Source organism: Trachemys scripta, chromosome 8 (genome assembly GCF_013100865.1).
Source record: "Trachemys scripta elegans isolate TJP31775 chromosome 8, CAS_Tse_1.0, whole genome shotgun sequence".
In the NCBI taxonomy this organism is placed as follows: Eukaryota; Metazoa; Chordata; order Testudines; family Emydidae; genus Trachemys; species Trachemys scripta.
The window spans coordinates 98,761,539-98,775,807 of NC_048305.1; the positions used below are offsets into that span (position 1 = coordinate 98,761,539).

General features: G+C 40.2%; 1 protein-coding gene across 3 annotated transcripts in view; it reads left to right on the top strand.

Moving 5' to 3' along the window:
* RAB3B (RAB3B, member RAS oncogene family) overlaps positions 1-14,101 on the top strand; it is a 148,586-nt gene extending 134,485 nt beyond the window's left edge. For 2 of the 3 annotated variants that reach the window (XM_034780023.1, XM_034780024.1), the window contains 2 exons: positions 6,584-6,708; positions 13,674-14,100. In XM_034780023.1, the coding sequence (XP_034635914.1) occupies positions 6,584-6,708; positions 13,674-13,861 (313 nt within the window). In that variant the 3' untranslated portion in view covers positions 13,862-14,100. Of the gene's footprint in view, positions 1-6,583; positions 6,709-13,673 lie in introns of all 3 variants that reach the window. The other variant, XM_034780026.1, reaches the window with a different exon arrangement.
* The last annotated feature ends 168 nt before the right edge of the window (positions 14,102-14,269 follow it).

A 14,269-nucleotide genomic window follows, 5' to 3' on the forward strand; every position in this document is an offset into this window, starting at 1 on the left:
AACCTCAGTTATTGCACAGGGTGAGTAACCTTCTCTTTGTGATCGCTCCTTATGTTGGTAGAGTATATCCAGCCCTTTCCTAAGAGATTCTCAGACCTTACTACAGGTTGCACTTGGATTCCCAAGAGACAGCAGTGTTTCATACTTTAGCTAAGAGGTTGTGGCCTGATCATGGAATTACCTCTGTTCCTACTGGTATTTAGGTGTGGTAACACCAGGCAATTTTCTACAACCATGCTGACATCTGCAAGGCTTCTGGCCAGCTCCATGTATTTATAGACATTTTTATTGAGCCTTTATTTTGCCAGCACTTAACTAGAACATTATTTAGAAATCTATGGGAATTAAAGAAGAGGGCACGTAACACTGAGGCCTGGTCTACACTAATCCCCCCCCCAATTCGAACTAAGGTACGCAACTTCAGCTATGTGAATAACGTAGCTGAAGTCGACGTATCTTAGTTCGAACTTACCGCAGTCCAGACACGGCAGGCAGGCTCCCCCATCAACTCCGCGTACTCCTCGCGCCGAGCAGGATTACTGGAGTCGACGGGGAGCACTTCTGGGTTCGATTTATCGCGTCCAGACAAGACGCAATAAATCGAACCCAGAAGTTCGATTGCCTGCCGCCGAACCAGCGCATAAATATAGACAAGCCCTGAGAAACCAAAAAAGATTTGGCAGAAGGATTTCTGAATAACACATTACAAAGGAAAAAATTAAAATGTGTTATGGGCTAAAACGTCTTCACAGACTGTTTTTACTGTGTCGTGTCTAGAAGTACATGAGTTACATCACAGATGGTACAGTGCTGTGTAAAGTCAATAGATGTACATTTTGAGCCTGAGCCTTTGAGGTGCTGAGTATAATTCCCTCTGAAATTAGACAAGTGCCAGACAATATTTAAAGGTCAAGTGTCAAATTCACCCTTCAGTTACACCATGTTATTACCCCATAAGTCACTGGAGGTGGTCCCAGGCATCTATTCCCTCCTCCAAGTGCCATGATATTCTGCCTGGTTAGTGAAGTGTTGTGTCCAAACACAGTAAATAAACCATAGTGTAAATAAAACATTCTGTCTCAAATGCAGTGTGATATGATAGGTTGGCTGACACCTTAGCCATCGGGAATAAATCCAAAGCATTCAAGAACACTTCCTTTAAATCCAGTGGGAACCTTTCAAACTTATTTGAAAACAAAGCATTTTCACTTATTTTAGAAATGACATCTGGGTACAGGATTTCAACATTTTCTCTTGTATAAAAAGATTATCTGTAAGACTTTGACAGAATGCATACAGGTTGTTCACGGCTGTGATTTTTTTAATATGATTTTGAGTAAAGCTTGCTGTGTGTCCTTGAAAGAAGCATTTTTTTCTTAAGGCAAGAAGCTAAAAACATGTAAATTAGGTGGTGCACTTCCATCTGATTCAAGATAATTTGTTTCTGTGGAATCTAATGAATACATTTATGGATCATTAGGAGAAGAGTTTTAGGCCTTTGCAAGGAAAAATGTTACTAGTCAAAGGTAGAGCTCTGCATGGATACAAAATTTGTATCTGCATCCAATCTGCAATTCACAAAAATTGTCCTTGGATATCCACAATCCGCGGATATAAAGCGGATATCCGCGGATTTTCTGGGCTCTACTAACACCTCCACAGTAACCACCCACCAGTGATGCAGGGCTGTGCCAAGCCCCCATCTCCCAACCACCCCCCATTTCTCCCCAGAGACCTCCTGTCTCGCTGCCCGCTCCGCCTCCACCATACCTCCTTCCCTGTTCCAGGCGCGGATGCTACAATTGTGGGCCCTTGTGTGCAGTGCCGCCCTCCCAGTGTGGGACTTGGACACCCCTATGCAGCCATGGCGGCTCTAACGCATGCAGACCCGGCCAGGAAAGACAGTGGCGACAGCTACTCTCCTCACAGCACCTGCCATTGCCACCCACTAGTTTAAAGTACAATTACACCTTTTTCAAAATGGTGCTTGGCTCACTGTGCAGGAGCACATGCTTGTGCTACCTTCTGGGAAATGTACAGAATGTGTATTGAATCTCCAGGGTGTAGGTTCCAGGGGATGTGGAACACCGTCTGCATGTATGTTCAAATTATCCAACAACAAAGAAGTGTCATCAGAGCAGAATCCTTCGTTTCTTCAGGTAGGTCTAAAATTGTTTTGAGAACTGAGCCTGGTCTATGCTACAGAGTTAGGTCGACACAAGGCAGCTGACATGTACCAGCTATGTAAGTATGTGCACTAAAATTTACTTCCCGTCATCGTAACTCGCCTGCTACACCAACTTAATAACCCCACCGGAGGCGTAGAGTCAATATCCATGTAGTTAGGTCGACACAGTGTCAGTGTAGACACTGTGTTGCTTACATCAACTGTTGCTGGCTTTCAGAAGCTGTCCCACAATGCCCCATAGTGAAAGCTGAATAGGTGCAAGCACTCCTGGTGAGAACGGGCCCCACCGACACAAGGAGCAAAGTGTAGACAAACAATGAAATTACTGCGGTGGCCGAATGCCGACGTAAGTTAGGTCGACTTAATTTTGTAGTGTAGACGTGGCCTCACTCTATTCACAGGTGAACTCGTCAGACATTAACAAGAGATCCTGGCCACCACTTTGGGGGAGGGATACAGTCTGCACAATTCAGCAAGCATTCTATTTGCTAGCAGTTCCTGGAGATTACATTGTGCATCCTCTATCTCGGATACAGCAATTTTCCGAGAATGCTTCTGAAAAGGTTGTGGATCTTGTAATTGAATATTATAAGGTTTGAGAATATTGCCTATCTTAGTACTATCAGCGAGATGCAAGAACAAGGCACTCAGGAAATTCCATTAAGTCTCTCCCAAGGCACTGCATCCGTATCACTGTCCCCTTTTGCTAGACCCTCAGCCTGGCCATCCTTTTAACTATTAATCATCCAGTGAAAAAATAAGTTGCTGGTAGGAATCAGCAGTACAGACACAGAATACAAGAAAAAAGAATTAAAACAACCTGCAACATAATAAAAGAGGAAAAAATCATGTTAGTAAAGAACAAACGTAAATCAAACCCCAGGTGTTAATTTCACCTTACAGGCTAGGAAATGTGTCAGCCTCAAAATGCATCATTCTGTATAATTTTTGCATTTTGAAAAATCAGCCTGAACTCAAGGAAGGGCCTTTGTTTAGACTAATTTCCTCATCTACAAATCAAATGTGCTGTTTATTTATTTAAGGCAATTTGCACAATAAAATGAACCCCTGCTTAACAGATACTCATGGAATAATGTAATTGACATTTCTGTGGGAGAGGAGAGAGGGCTGTTCACAATTAACTTAAATTATCAAGAGTGAATCAGCATTGGAGGTTCTTTGTGAATCAGAAGCTGAAGGAATCAAGCCCCATGTTATTAAAGGGAAAGCAATTTAAGTAAACTAAATAGAAATAAAAACTTGGGTAGAATCCTGGCTCTCTTTTGGCAAATGGATGAAAAAGTAATGTTGTTATGCTGGGATTGGGTGAAAGTTTGCTGAAGCTGTTGGGTGTACCGGATGCCCTTCATTCGTGACAAATGTTAGAAGTAATTAAGCTCCTTTATGGAAAAGACAGCTGAAATAATAAGAGCCACCACCCAAAACACAGGCCACTTACAAGGCCAGTTAGGAATCTGAGCTATGTGAGAGAGGGGTTTTACTGGGGTCTGAATGCAAACACAGGGGACTCAGTATTTTTTGTTGCAGCTGTGTGTGCGCGCATGTGCATGTTTAAGGGTACGTGTACTCTGCGAATAAAGTGTGTTCTTAAGTCAGGTTAGGTAACCTGTGTTAGCTAACTCAGGTTAACAACAGTGAAGACACAGTAGCACTAACGTAAGTTGAAAGCCAAATTGCCATGTCTTCCCTACTAGGTTAACATGAATTAGCTAATGTAGGTTACCTAAACTGACTTAAGAACGCAGTATAGATGTACCCAAAGAGAAGCAAGAGAAACACTACAATGTTCACAGAAGGCAGCAAGGAAACCCCAGAGATAATCAGAGAAACACTTGTAGCGTGACCCTGAAAAAAGCTAGAGAGCATTTGGGAAGAGTGCTGGCTAAAAAGAGGCTTGAAACTGTGAACAAAGAAACCGTCTCCTGCTATTTGATTCCTCCTACATTCAGGGACAAAGGATTTAGTGTACATTTTTTGTAAATAAACAGGATTGCATCAAAGAAATACCTGACTTCGCCTCAGTTTCTCTTCCTAATGGAAACAATCCACAAGACCTTGAATACTGGCTAACAACTCATGTCAAAAGGGGTAAAATTATTTTGGTTAGCCTGTATTCTGTGGGAGCTGCTGGATGCTCAGTTCTTTTGAAAATCACAACAATTCTTCAGGTATATACAAACTTAGAAACCTGACTTTAAGGACCTTCTCTCTCTCTCTCTCTCTCTCTCTCTTTTTTAATTATTTTTTTTTATTATTGGGTTGTTTATATTTGTATGCCACAACCACATTCCCAAGCCCCACCTGGAATGCCCCTCTGCAGCTCAGTGGGTTGAGGGACTGCAAGAGTGAATTTCATTGATTTGGGGAGCTAAAATGAGGACTCAGCATAACTTTCCTTTCCCCTAGATTTGTGTTTTGGGGACAATATACACATTGTCTAAAGCCAAGATTTGATCCCTGAAATCTGACCACCATTAAACATCATCTTCCAACTCACAACTCTTAGTCTTGTTCCTACTCCTAAAACTTAGTTAGCTTACTGTTGAGATTGCACAAGTGCATTTTCCATCAATGCATTCACTGAAAATCAAGGAAATTGACTACACCTCTACCTCGATATAATGTGACCCAATATAACACGAATTCTGATATAACACGGTAAAGCAGTACTCCGGGGGGGGGGGGGGTTTGATCCGCCCGGGGGCGGGGCCCCCCCCCCCCCCCCCCCCCCCCCCCGGAGTACTGCTTTACCGTGTTATATCAGAATTCGTGTTATATTGGGTCACATTATATCGAGGTAGAGGTGTAGTTAAGATCATATTAGCATCCTCAAAAAGAACAGGAGTACTTGTGGCACCTTAGAGACTAACAAATTTATTAGAGCATAAGCTTTCGTGGACTACAGCCCACTTCTTCCTGTTCTTTTTGCGGATACAGACTAACACGGCTGCTACTCTGAAACTTAGCAACCTCAGCAATTTCAGCACATGCCTTACTGTATAAACTTCATAAAACATAACACTCCTAGATGCCGCAGCTCCACAATAAACTCCATTCCAATTCCACCACATACCAAGCCAGAAAGCACTTTAGATGTTTTAAATGTAGATATTCAGTCTAAATTTATTCAGTTACTACAGGTGGTCCCCCGTGTACCACACTAAATAATTCCTCAGTCCTTGTAGTTAACCATCATCAGATACTTGCAGACTATCACGTCTGCTCATTGCTGCATTAGACATCCCTTAGTCAAGCTATACATATGAGCTAATCTTTCACTAAATCCCATTTCCCCCCAATTTGATACATTTGTTTTTTTACTTTTTTTTTTTTTTACAGGTTTTTAGCCAGTATTTAGTCCACATGACCGCTTTCCTACTCTACTCAAGATGATTCTGTTTTTCAGTATGAGTTCATGAAAAACCATTTCAAAAACTTTACTAAAATCCTAAATATTACATCTACTGCGTTCTCTTTTCTAACAAATTGTATAAAAATAAAATAATAGCAATCGCAAATTAAGCATCATTTATTTGTCCAGAGGCATTGAATTTGTGATTCAGTTCTGGGTTATTTTTGTCGTATCTTGTACCGTATATTGTGCTTCATTCTGAATAGTAGTTTACATAGGGTGACCAGAAAGCAAATGTGAAAAATCGGACAGGGGATGCGGGGTAATAGGAGCCTATATAAGAAAAAGACCCAAAAACTGGGACTGTCCCTATAAAATGGGGACATCTGGTTACCCTAAGTGTACATCTATTATATATTCTTCTCTTTAGGGGACAGAGCCTTAGTTGGTGTAAATGCAGGATAGCTCAGTGGTTTGAGCATTGGCCTTCTAAACCCAGGGTTGTGAGCTCAATCCTTGAGGGGGCCATTTAGGGATCTGGGGCAAAAATCTGTCTGGTGATTGGTCCTGCTTTGAGCAGGGGGTTAGACTAGATGACCTCCTGAGGTCCCTTCCAACCCTGGTATTCTATGATCACTGACTGATTTATACAAGCAGAAGAGGCCATAGAAGTTGTGTTAATTTTCCTAAAATGTATAAAATGAAACTACTGAATTCAGCTTTTTATTCTGTTCCCACAATGTTTAAAATATTTAAAAAATGTGACTGGGAAACTTTATTGGTACATTAACTTTGTATACAAAGTATTCGGATAATAAAATAGAATCTATCATAATTCATATACTTTAAAATGTTGCATTGCTGCCTTATATATATTTGGTAATTTACCTTTTAATCAACAGCTGCTCTACAGTTGGAATTGGGTTTAATGTTTATAAGTATTTATTTTCATTATAAATTAACATATAACATTCTTTGGCACTACTGACAATACATTATCTATTTTCTCTGTCCTGCTATAGGGCCACTCAGATCAAGACCTATTCCTGGGATAATGCACAAGTCATTGTGGTTGGAAACAAGTGTGACATGGAGGATGAAAGAATCATTCCTCTGGAAAAGGGTAAACATCTGGCTGATCAGTTAGGTATGTGTTAAAGCTTCCCTTCTTTTCTTTTTATAATGTGTTCCTTTTTACTTGTATATTAAAAAGTTCTTCCAACGGTACAATATCAGTGCTGCAAATAAGATAATGGTCTAGTTAAATATTATATACCACTCTGCTGAGTACTACAGTGTCATTTTCAGAATTTAAAGTTGCTTTTACACCCAATTTTAATTTTTTTTTTTTTTTTTTTTGCAATTTATCAGAGATTATAAATTGTTTTTTAGAGTGGAGCAAAAAAATCCAGTAGTTACTGTAACCCAAGAATTCCTTAATGCCAGCTAGCAAGGGGGATACAGGAGTGTCCTGGTTCTGGTATGTACCTTAATGTTCACCAAAGAAGCTAATGTGAGGACTTAAATGAAAGCCAGGGTCACACTGGTCATTAATATCATAGTGAACTGTATGTACAGATACTATATAAGGAATTATGTGTTTATACGGTATACTGAAAATACGTTTTAAAGTCTGTATCAAGGCAGGGTTGCCAGACATGTTTTCTCACAGATAAGAAATGTTTATTCACCTGTTGAGAGATGTAAATTAAGCATTGCAAGCTAACACAATGGATATACATTTACATGCAAAGTCAATAGCGAGATGTGAAGTCAATAGGGAAGAACATTCAGGAAAACAAATAAGGTGGGGTGAGGGGAAACGGTTATATAGTGTCAAAATACAGACAATGAACTTTGGGGATATAAGTAGAAGGCAAAAATGATGCCCTCCCACACCCTCATCCTGCACCTAAGAAATAAACATGCAATGCGTTTAGATTCATGAAAATGGGATCACAACCAGCCTTGGTTGCAGAGGACTTTTGGGGGGGGTGAGGTAAACTTCTTTAGACAGCTGGTAAGCCTGTTTAGTCTCGAGAAAGTGAATTATGATTTTGTTTTATACCTAACCTTTTGTGTCCATTATCCTTACTTGCTATCTCTTGAATCTTTGATGATAATTTTATCTTTGCTTTCGCTACAAGTATATCTAAGTGCTGTGATATTAAGTGAGGTTCTGATCCTGAGTTGAATCATACAAGCTGGTGTGTACACTGTTCCCTTGGGGACAGCAGACGTGGTATTTCTGTGGGTCTTCAGTGGATAAGGGGCTGGACACTACAGGAGGACGCTGCAAAGGGGCTCTGGGACTGGGATGCACCTGTTGTTAACCTGCAAGGCAAAATGAAGGCACACATCATCCAGAGGAGAGTGCTTGACTGGCTAACTGGCTGGTGGTGTCAGGAAGCTGCCACCCAGCTAAGCACAAGCAAGTCTCCCTCATGCTGGAGGCAGAGGATAACAAGGTGATTCACCGTCCTGGGTACCCCGAGAACTATCACAGTTACTTAGGGTAGATCTACACTACCCGGTAGTTCGGCGGCGAGCGATCGAACTTCTGGGTTCGACTTATCGCGTCTTGTCTGGACGAGATAAGTCGAACCCGGAAGTGCTCGCCGTCGACTGCGGTACTCCAGCTCGGCGAGAAGAGTACCGCGAAGTCGACGGGGGAGCCTGCCTGCTGCGTCTGAACCGAGGTAGGTTCGAACTAAGGTACTTCGAACTTCAGCTACATTATTCACGTAGCTGAAGTTGCGTACCTTAGTTCGAATTGGGGGGTTAATGTAGACCTGCCCTTACTGTGCTTCCTGCCCATATATAGAAGTGACATCACCTGATTGCTAGAAGAAAGGGAGCAGTTTCTTCTGGAAGAAGCTGAGTTTGGAATAAAGATTTTAGAATGAACACCAGAATGTAGGATATGCATCCCAATTTCTCATCTATTTAATATTGTTTCCTATATCTGTACTTAAGACAAAGAATGTAATATAGAAAGTTTCAGAGTAAATGCTACAAAGCATTATGGGTAAAATATACAAGAGGCAGCTATAGGAAGGCTCCAATTCTGCAAAGAGTAATGTGTGTGCTTAACTTGAAGCATGTGCGTAGTCCTACTGAATCCAGTGGAAGTACTTGCATGCTTAAAGTTAAGCATGTGTGCAAATCTTTGAAGAATCAGGTCTTGTGTGTGATGTTTTAACTACATCACCATAGTCTCGTTAGGATTTCTACTGATCTGATCAATCTTGTTAAAATTGACTTCAATTAATGCTGTTTCCCGGAGACCCTTGTAGAAGGGGTTACTGTAAATATTTGTTTAGGTTTGCAGGAAAGAGAAGGTTCTTTGGGCACTTACGGGAATTGTTATCACCCCAGTTTTATTAAAATCTCCTACTGTACTCAATTCTCAAATCTGTAGCGTTGGGTTCTATTATTAATTGGAGGGATAGTACTCTATTGTTAAAAGCAGGGAACTGGAGCCCAATTGTATGTCTAGCTTTATCACTGGTTCAATGTGTGACCTTGAGGAAGTTGTGGACAAACCTCAGTTATGGATATTATTTATAATTTGCCTAGCAGCCCCAGTCCTGGAGCAGGTGGCCAATTGCACTAGGCACTCTACAAAGACAAAGCCCTACCTCAAACAACGTACAATATGCACTTATATGCACAAAGCTAAGCATGGCTATAATATCTCCAGGATAAGGGCCTTGGATTGTAAACTCTTTGGGAGAGGGACTGTATCTTAAATATGCTTGAACCGTGCCTAGCACAATCAAGATTGGAGCCTTCGGGTCCTACCATAATGCAAATAATAGCTGCCTTTTCCTGTAATTCTAATTACTTTTTAGTAGTGGTCTATTGTTAGGGCTTCTGAATTTCATATCGATAAAATACTCCCAATACAAAAAGAATGAAATTGGTATTTATCCAAGAAACACCAGAAAAACTCTGGAAATAGTTACTTGCATCTAAGGGCTTGTCTACATAAGGCAGTAATATGCACTACAAAGGTGTGATTTCTAAAGCGCACTAATATGTTGCACATTAATTGGTCCATGTAGACCCTGCTGGTGCTCACTAAAGGTTCCCTAGTGCACTTTAATGTAGAGCTGTATGAAACAGCCCTACATTAAAGCACACTAGGGAACATTACAAAGAGCTTACTCATTACAGCATATACTAATATAATGAATAATATATTTACTATACTTTAACTCATTACAGTTTAATAAAAGAGAGAGCCCCGACATCCCGATTGTGGACATCTACATAAAACTCAAAAATTGCTAAAAATAAACACTGAAAAACAGAAGCCTTATTAAGTACAGTACTAATGAAATAAACAAATGCATGTTTAGTTTGCAAAAGAGATAATGGGTCCTCTTCTCACACACAAGCACCAAGTATGCACCTGAAAATATAAACATTTGCAAAACAGATACCTAGCTTGCATCCACAACTGCATGTTTTACATAGTTTGCATGGGTGCTTGCATATTTTTCAAGAATAATTTAGCTTTGAGTGATTGAAAATTTGGACCCTAATGCCTAAACATATTACAACCAAATGTGAAGTTCTGTTTGAGCTACTATCCCATCTTCTATTTTTTTTTTCTAAGATGTTCATCTGTTTTTTTCATTAGCAAAAAATTCCTGATATCTTGAGTCTAAATCCTTATGTCTGGAATATTTCAAAGGGCGTCTTGTCTGCATGCATACATACTGCACATGTTGTCTCCATAAGAACTGATTACATCAATACAAAACTACTTTAATTAAGAATTCACACTTGCACCTCTTGACCTATCCCTGACCTTGTCAAAGGCAGCAAGAAGAAATATATCCCCACTGGCAGAAGAAAGCAAAAACTAATTATGTTTCTGGAGGCTCCTGGCACTTCCAGTCTGCTCAAGCCTCATAATGTATGAAACATTGTCTATTTTAAAATATTTCAGATTTTATCAGGCAGTTTTTCTAAGTGCTGATGTGGCATTATGTACAATGTTATCTGAAATTACTTTGTGAGGGGAAAGAAGTTTGATTAATTGGTTATTGCCTGCTTAAACTGTTAGCTTTCATATTAATGCCTTCATGTAAACGTTATGCTTATGCATGTTTCTCTAACCATTTATAGGAGCAATAAAATAATCTGAGATGATGTACTTGGTCAATGTCTGCTTGAGGTGAAGAGTCTGCATTGATTAACTTAATCAAGTTATCAATTGGAGGCTCATCTTGAATCCTTGGGACTACCTTTGACTTCAGCCATGAACAGGAATATTGATGGAGCAGGCCTTTAATATTTTTAGGACAATAATTATTGATCCTACAATACAAATGTATTAAGGTGTTAAGCTTTCGTGCATCAGGACATGCCTGAAGTTAGGCCAAAAATTCCCTTGTGGGTGAGTCATGCCATAGTTGGTTACTTGAACCTTCCTCTGTACGCATCCATTCCTGACCACTGTCAAAAACTGAATACTGGTCCACATGTAATGGATCTGGTCCACTACAGCATTGTCTATTTAGTAATAAGCAGAATTTTCATTAATATTTTCCCTCAACATCTGTGACGAAAACATTTAAATAGGTCTGGATGAAATATATCAAACTGCATACTCCTGGGCTTATTTCAACCCCAACCCAGGTGTGTATAATATGTATATACATATTCCCCCATCATAGAAGCACCAAGTGTTATTGTTATGCTTATAAGCACACAGGATCTTTTTCAGGGGAAAAGGCAATACGCCGCATTTATTGAAGATACAACAATTAGCATATGCATTCAATCACACACAGACACACTGTCCCGCCAGTCGATGTTATAGTTACCAGTCCAGAGTCCGGATCAATCTAGTGGCCTGCTAGGTTGATCACGGGTAGGTAGGAGACAGCTTCTGTTGGTCGTGACACGATGCTCCGGGGAAGTCTTGGCAGGACAAACCCAAAGTTTCATGGCAAGGCATCCTGTTTATATAGTGATTTTCCTTCATTGGGACCAATGAGTTTTGCATCGTCATGCTGTAATCAATTGTCTGATGAGTGCTTGTTTTCTTAAATTGTCCTCCTCATTCTTTATTTTGTTCTTTCATTAAGTCTCTCAGGGAGTTACTCCATGCTGGTATGATCACAGCTATCTTATCCCCATTGATAGGTGCCTGTCTCATCTTTAGAGTCATCAATCTGCCCTCCTCTGACATCTCAATAGGGGCATGTTGCAATCTTCTGGCGCCCTTACATCTGTCCTCGGTTTCTCCCTAGAACATCTGGTTCGGTGATGACCTTCACACTTATCTCAACACACTCATTCCTCATTCCCACACAACACAGAATTGATTTACACAAAACATTTGAACAGGAACATCAAATTGCATTACAAGAGAAAACAACCATGGCATTCTTTTACTTATTTTAAAATACTAAACCTACAACAAAGTGGTGACCCTAAAAGGTCTGTTGCCACCTTGAAATCAGCTCAGATATAGATTCTGGCTGATGCATCTTTACCAATGGCCCATTAGGCCATTCCTTTCGGCTTTCAGAAAGGGTGGCTGGCAGAATATGGTCAAATCATACAGCAATACGTTTAATACATGCTACATTATTATTCTTTATCCTTCATTGTAATTATACAAAATACAAACATAAAATCCTACTATTATACTATGAGGATTCTAGGCTGCAGGACAGTCCATGAAGATGGCTTAAAATTACCTTTGTCCCCTTTGTCTTTCCTGTTCTGTGCATTTCAGGAATCAGCCCCCCAGTGACTAAAAGTTAAACAAGCTGAGGTATCCTTGATGGCAGAAGTTTATTTATCTGGAGTCTCTTGTTTTTTGTTGACAGGTTATTATATTACTGTCACTAAGAACCAATTTTAAAAGTTGATCTCTTCAAATTGTCTAATGCAGGGGTTCTCAAACTTGGAGTTGGGACCCCTTAGGGGGTTGCGAGGTTATTACATGGGAGGGGGGGCGCGAGCTGTCAGCCTCCACCCCAAACCCTGCTTTGCCTCCAGCATTTATAATGGTGTTAAATATGTTAAAAAGTGTTTTTAATTTATAAGGGGGGGTCGCACTCAGAGGCTTGCTATGTGAAAGGGGTCACCAGTACAAAAGTTTGAGAACTACCGGTCTAATGATTCAAGTTGCATAGTTACACCCAATGGCTTACTGTCGGTATTGGCGCTGCTAGGTATTTTATCCTGTTAAAATTGAGGAACCTTCTCAAAAAAATGATTCTGAAGTGATAAGTGTGTTTAGAAACTTACTTGTTATTTTACAGATTGAAACAATGAGACTTGGAGTGACAAAATGAAGGCAAACTAGTCAGTTAAATGGGCTTTTCTTTTCCTTGGTTTAGTAATGGGACACGAGAGCTGATGTGCTACAAAAGCTCATGATACAAATCACCATGGATTGTAATTTCTTGCAAAGCAGATTATTTATATGGTAGTTTGACTTCTTGCTGTAGACAATATAATAGTAGGAAGAACAGAAGTAACAACATAATTCTTGTAAATAATGATTAGTCTCCGAGACTTCTGGGAATGGAAAGATAAAGAATTGTAGGAGCTGACAGTGTTGGTTCAGTGCATTGATATTCTGCTCATGGCTGAGGCACTGGGCTGAAGTCTCACGCAAGAATTCAAATTCGTAATTAAGGAGGGCTAAGCTCCTCGATTTGATCTGAGTGGGCAGGAAGGTTGACCTGGGTGGTGTCATGGCTGACTGCTTCATGGGTGCAGGATACCAAAGGCATGCTAGAAAAAAAAAAAGCAACCCTTGAATCATCAATAACTTCACATAATTCCAACCTTAATTGTTCTCTGATCAGAAGGGAGCAATGCTTTAGGGGCCTTCTCATCAGCACTGCTTAGAAAGCTCTTCGCCATGGTAGTATTAAGAGTTAGCCTCGCCCCTTAGATTCACTCAGCTGAGGCAGGACAGGCAGCTTCAATCTGCTTGGATGTCCTGGAATTCTGAAGTGTTTCTTGGCTACCAAATGAATACAAAATAAGTTGTTGGTGTTTTAAACAGACCATTACATTTGCTTCAAGCATTCTTTCTATAATCGGACTTATTTTTTTTTGCTTCCTTCACAGGTTTTGATTATTTTGATGCCAGTGCCAAAGAGAACATCAATGTGAGACAGGTCTTTGAGCGCCTAGTGGATATAATCTGTGAAAAGATGTCGGAGAGTATAGAGTCTGACCCGTCCAGAGGCAGTTCTGGGAAGAACATGCGACTCACAGACAACCCACCGCCTTTGCAGCAGAACTGTTCCTGCTAGTGATTTTAATCTCTGTGAAATCTCTCTCTCCCCTTCCCTGAACACACTTTATCTTTTCACATGTGATGATGTATTATCATATCGTCTGAAGGCTGGAGTTTCTGTTATAGTGGAAATGGACGTGGTTGTTAAATGTCCTGGTAGTTTAATGTTAAATATATCTAATACACCTAATATTGTAAAACAAACAAAAAACCTAAATAAATATTGTTAATAGTTTTCAGAGTAGCAGCCGTGTTAGTCTGTATCCGCAAAAAGAAGAACAGGAGTACTTGTGGCACCTTAGAGACTAACAAATTTATTAGAGCATAAGCTTTCGTGGACTACAGCCCACTTCTTCGGATGCATACAGATGCATACATATATTGAGGAGATATATATACACACATACAGAGAGCATAAACAGGT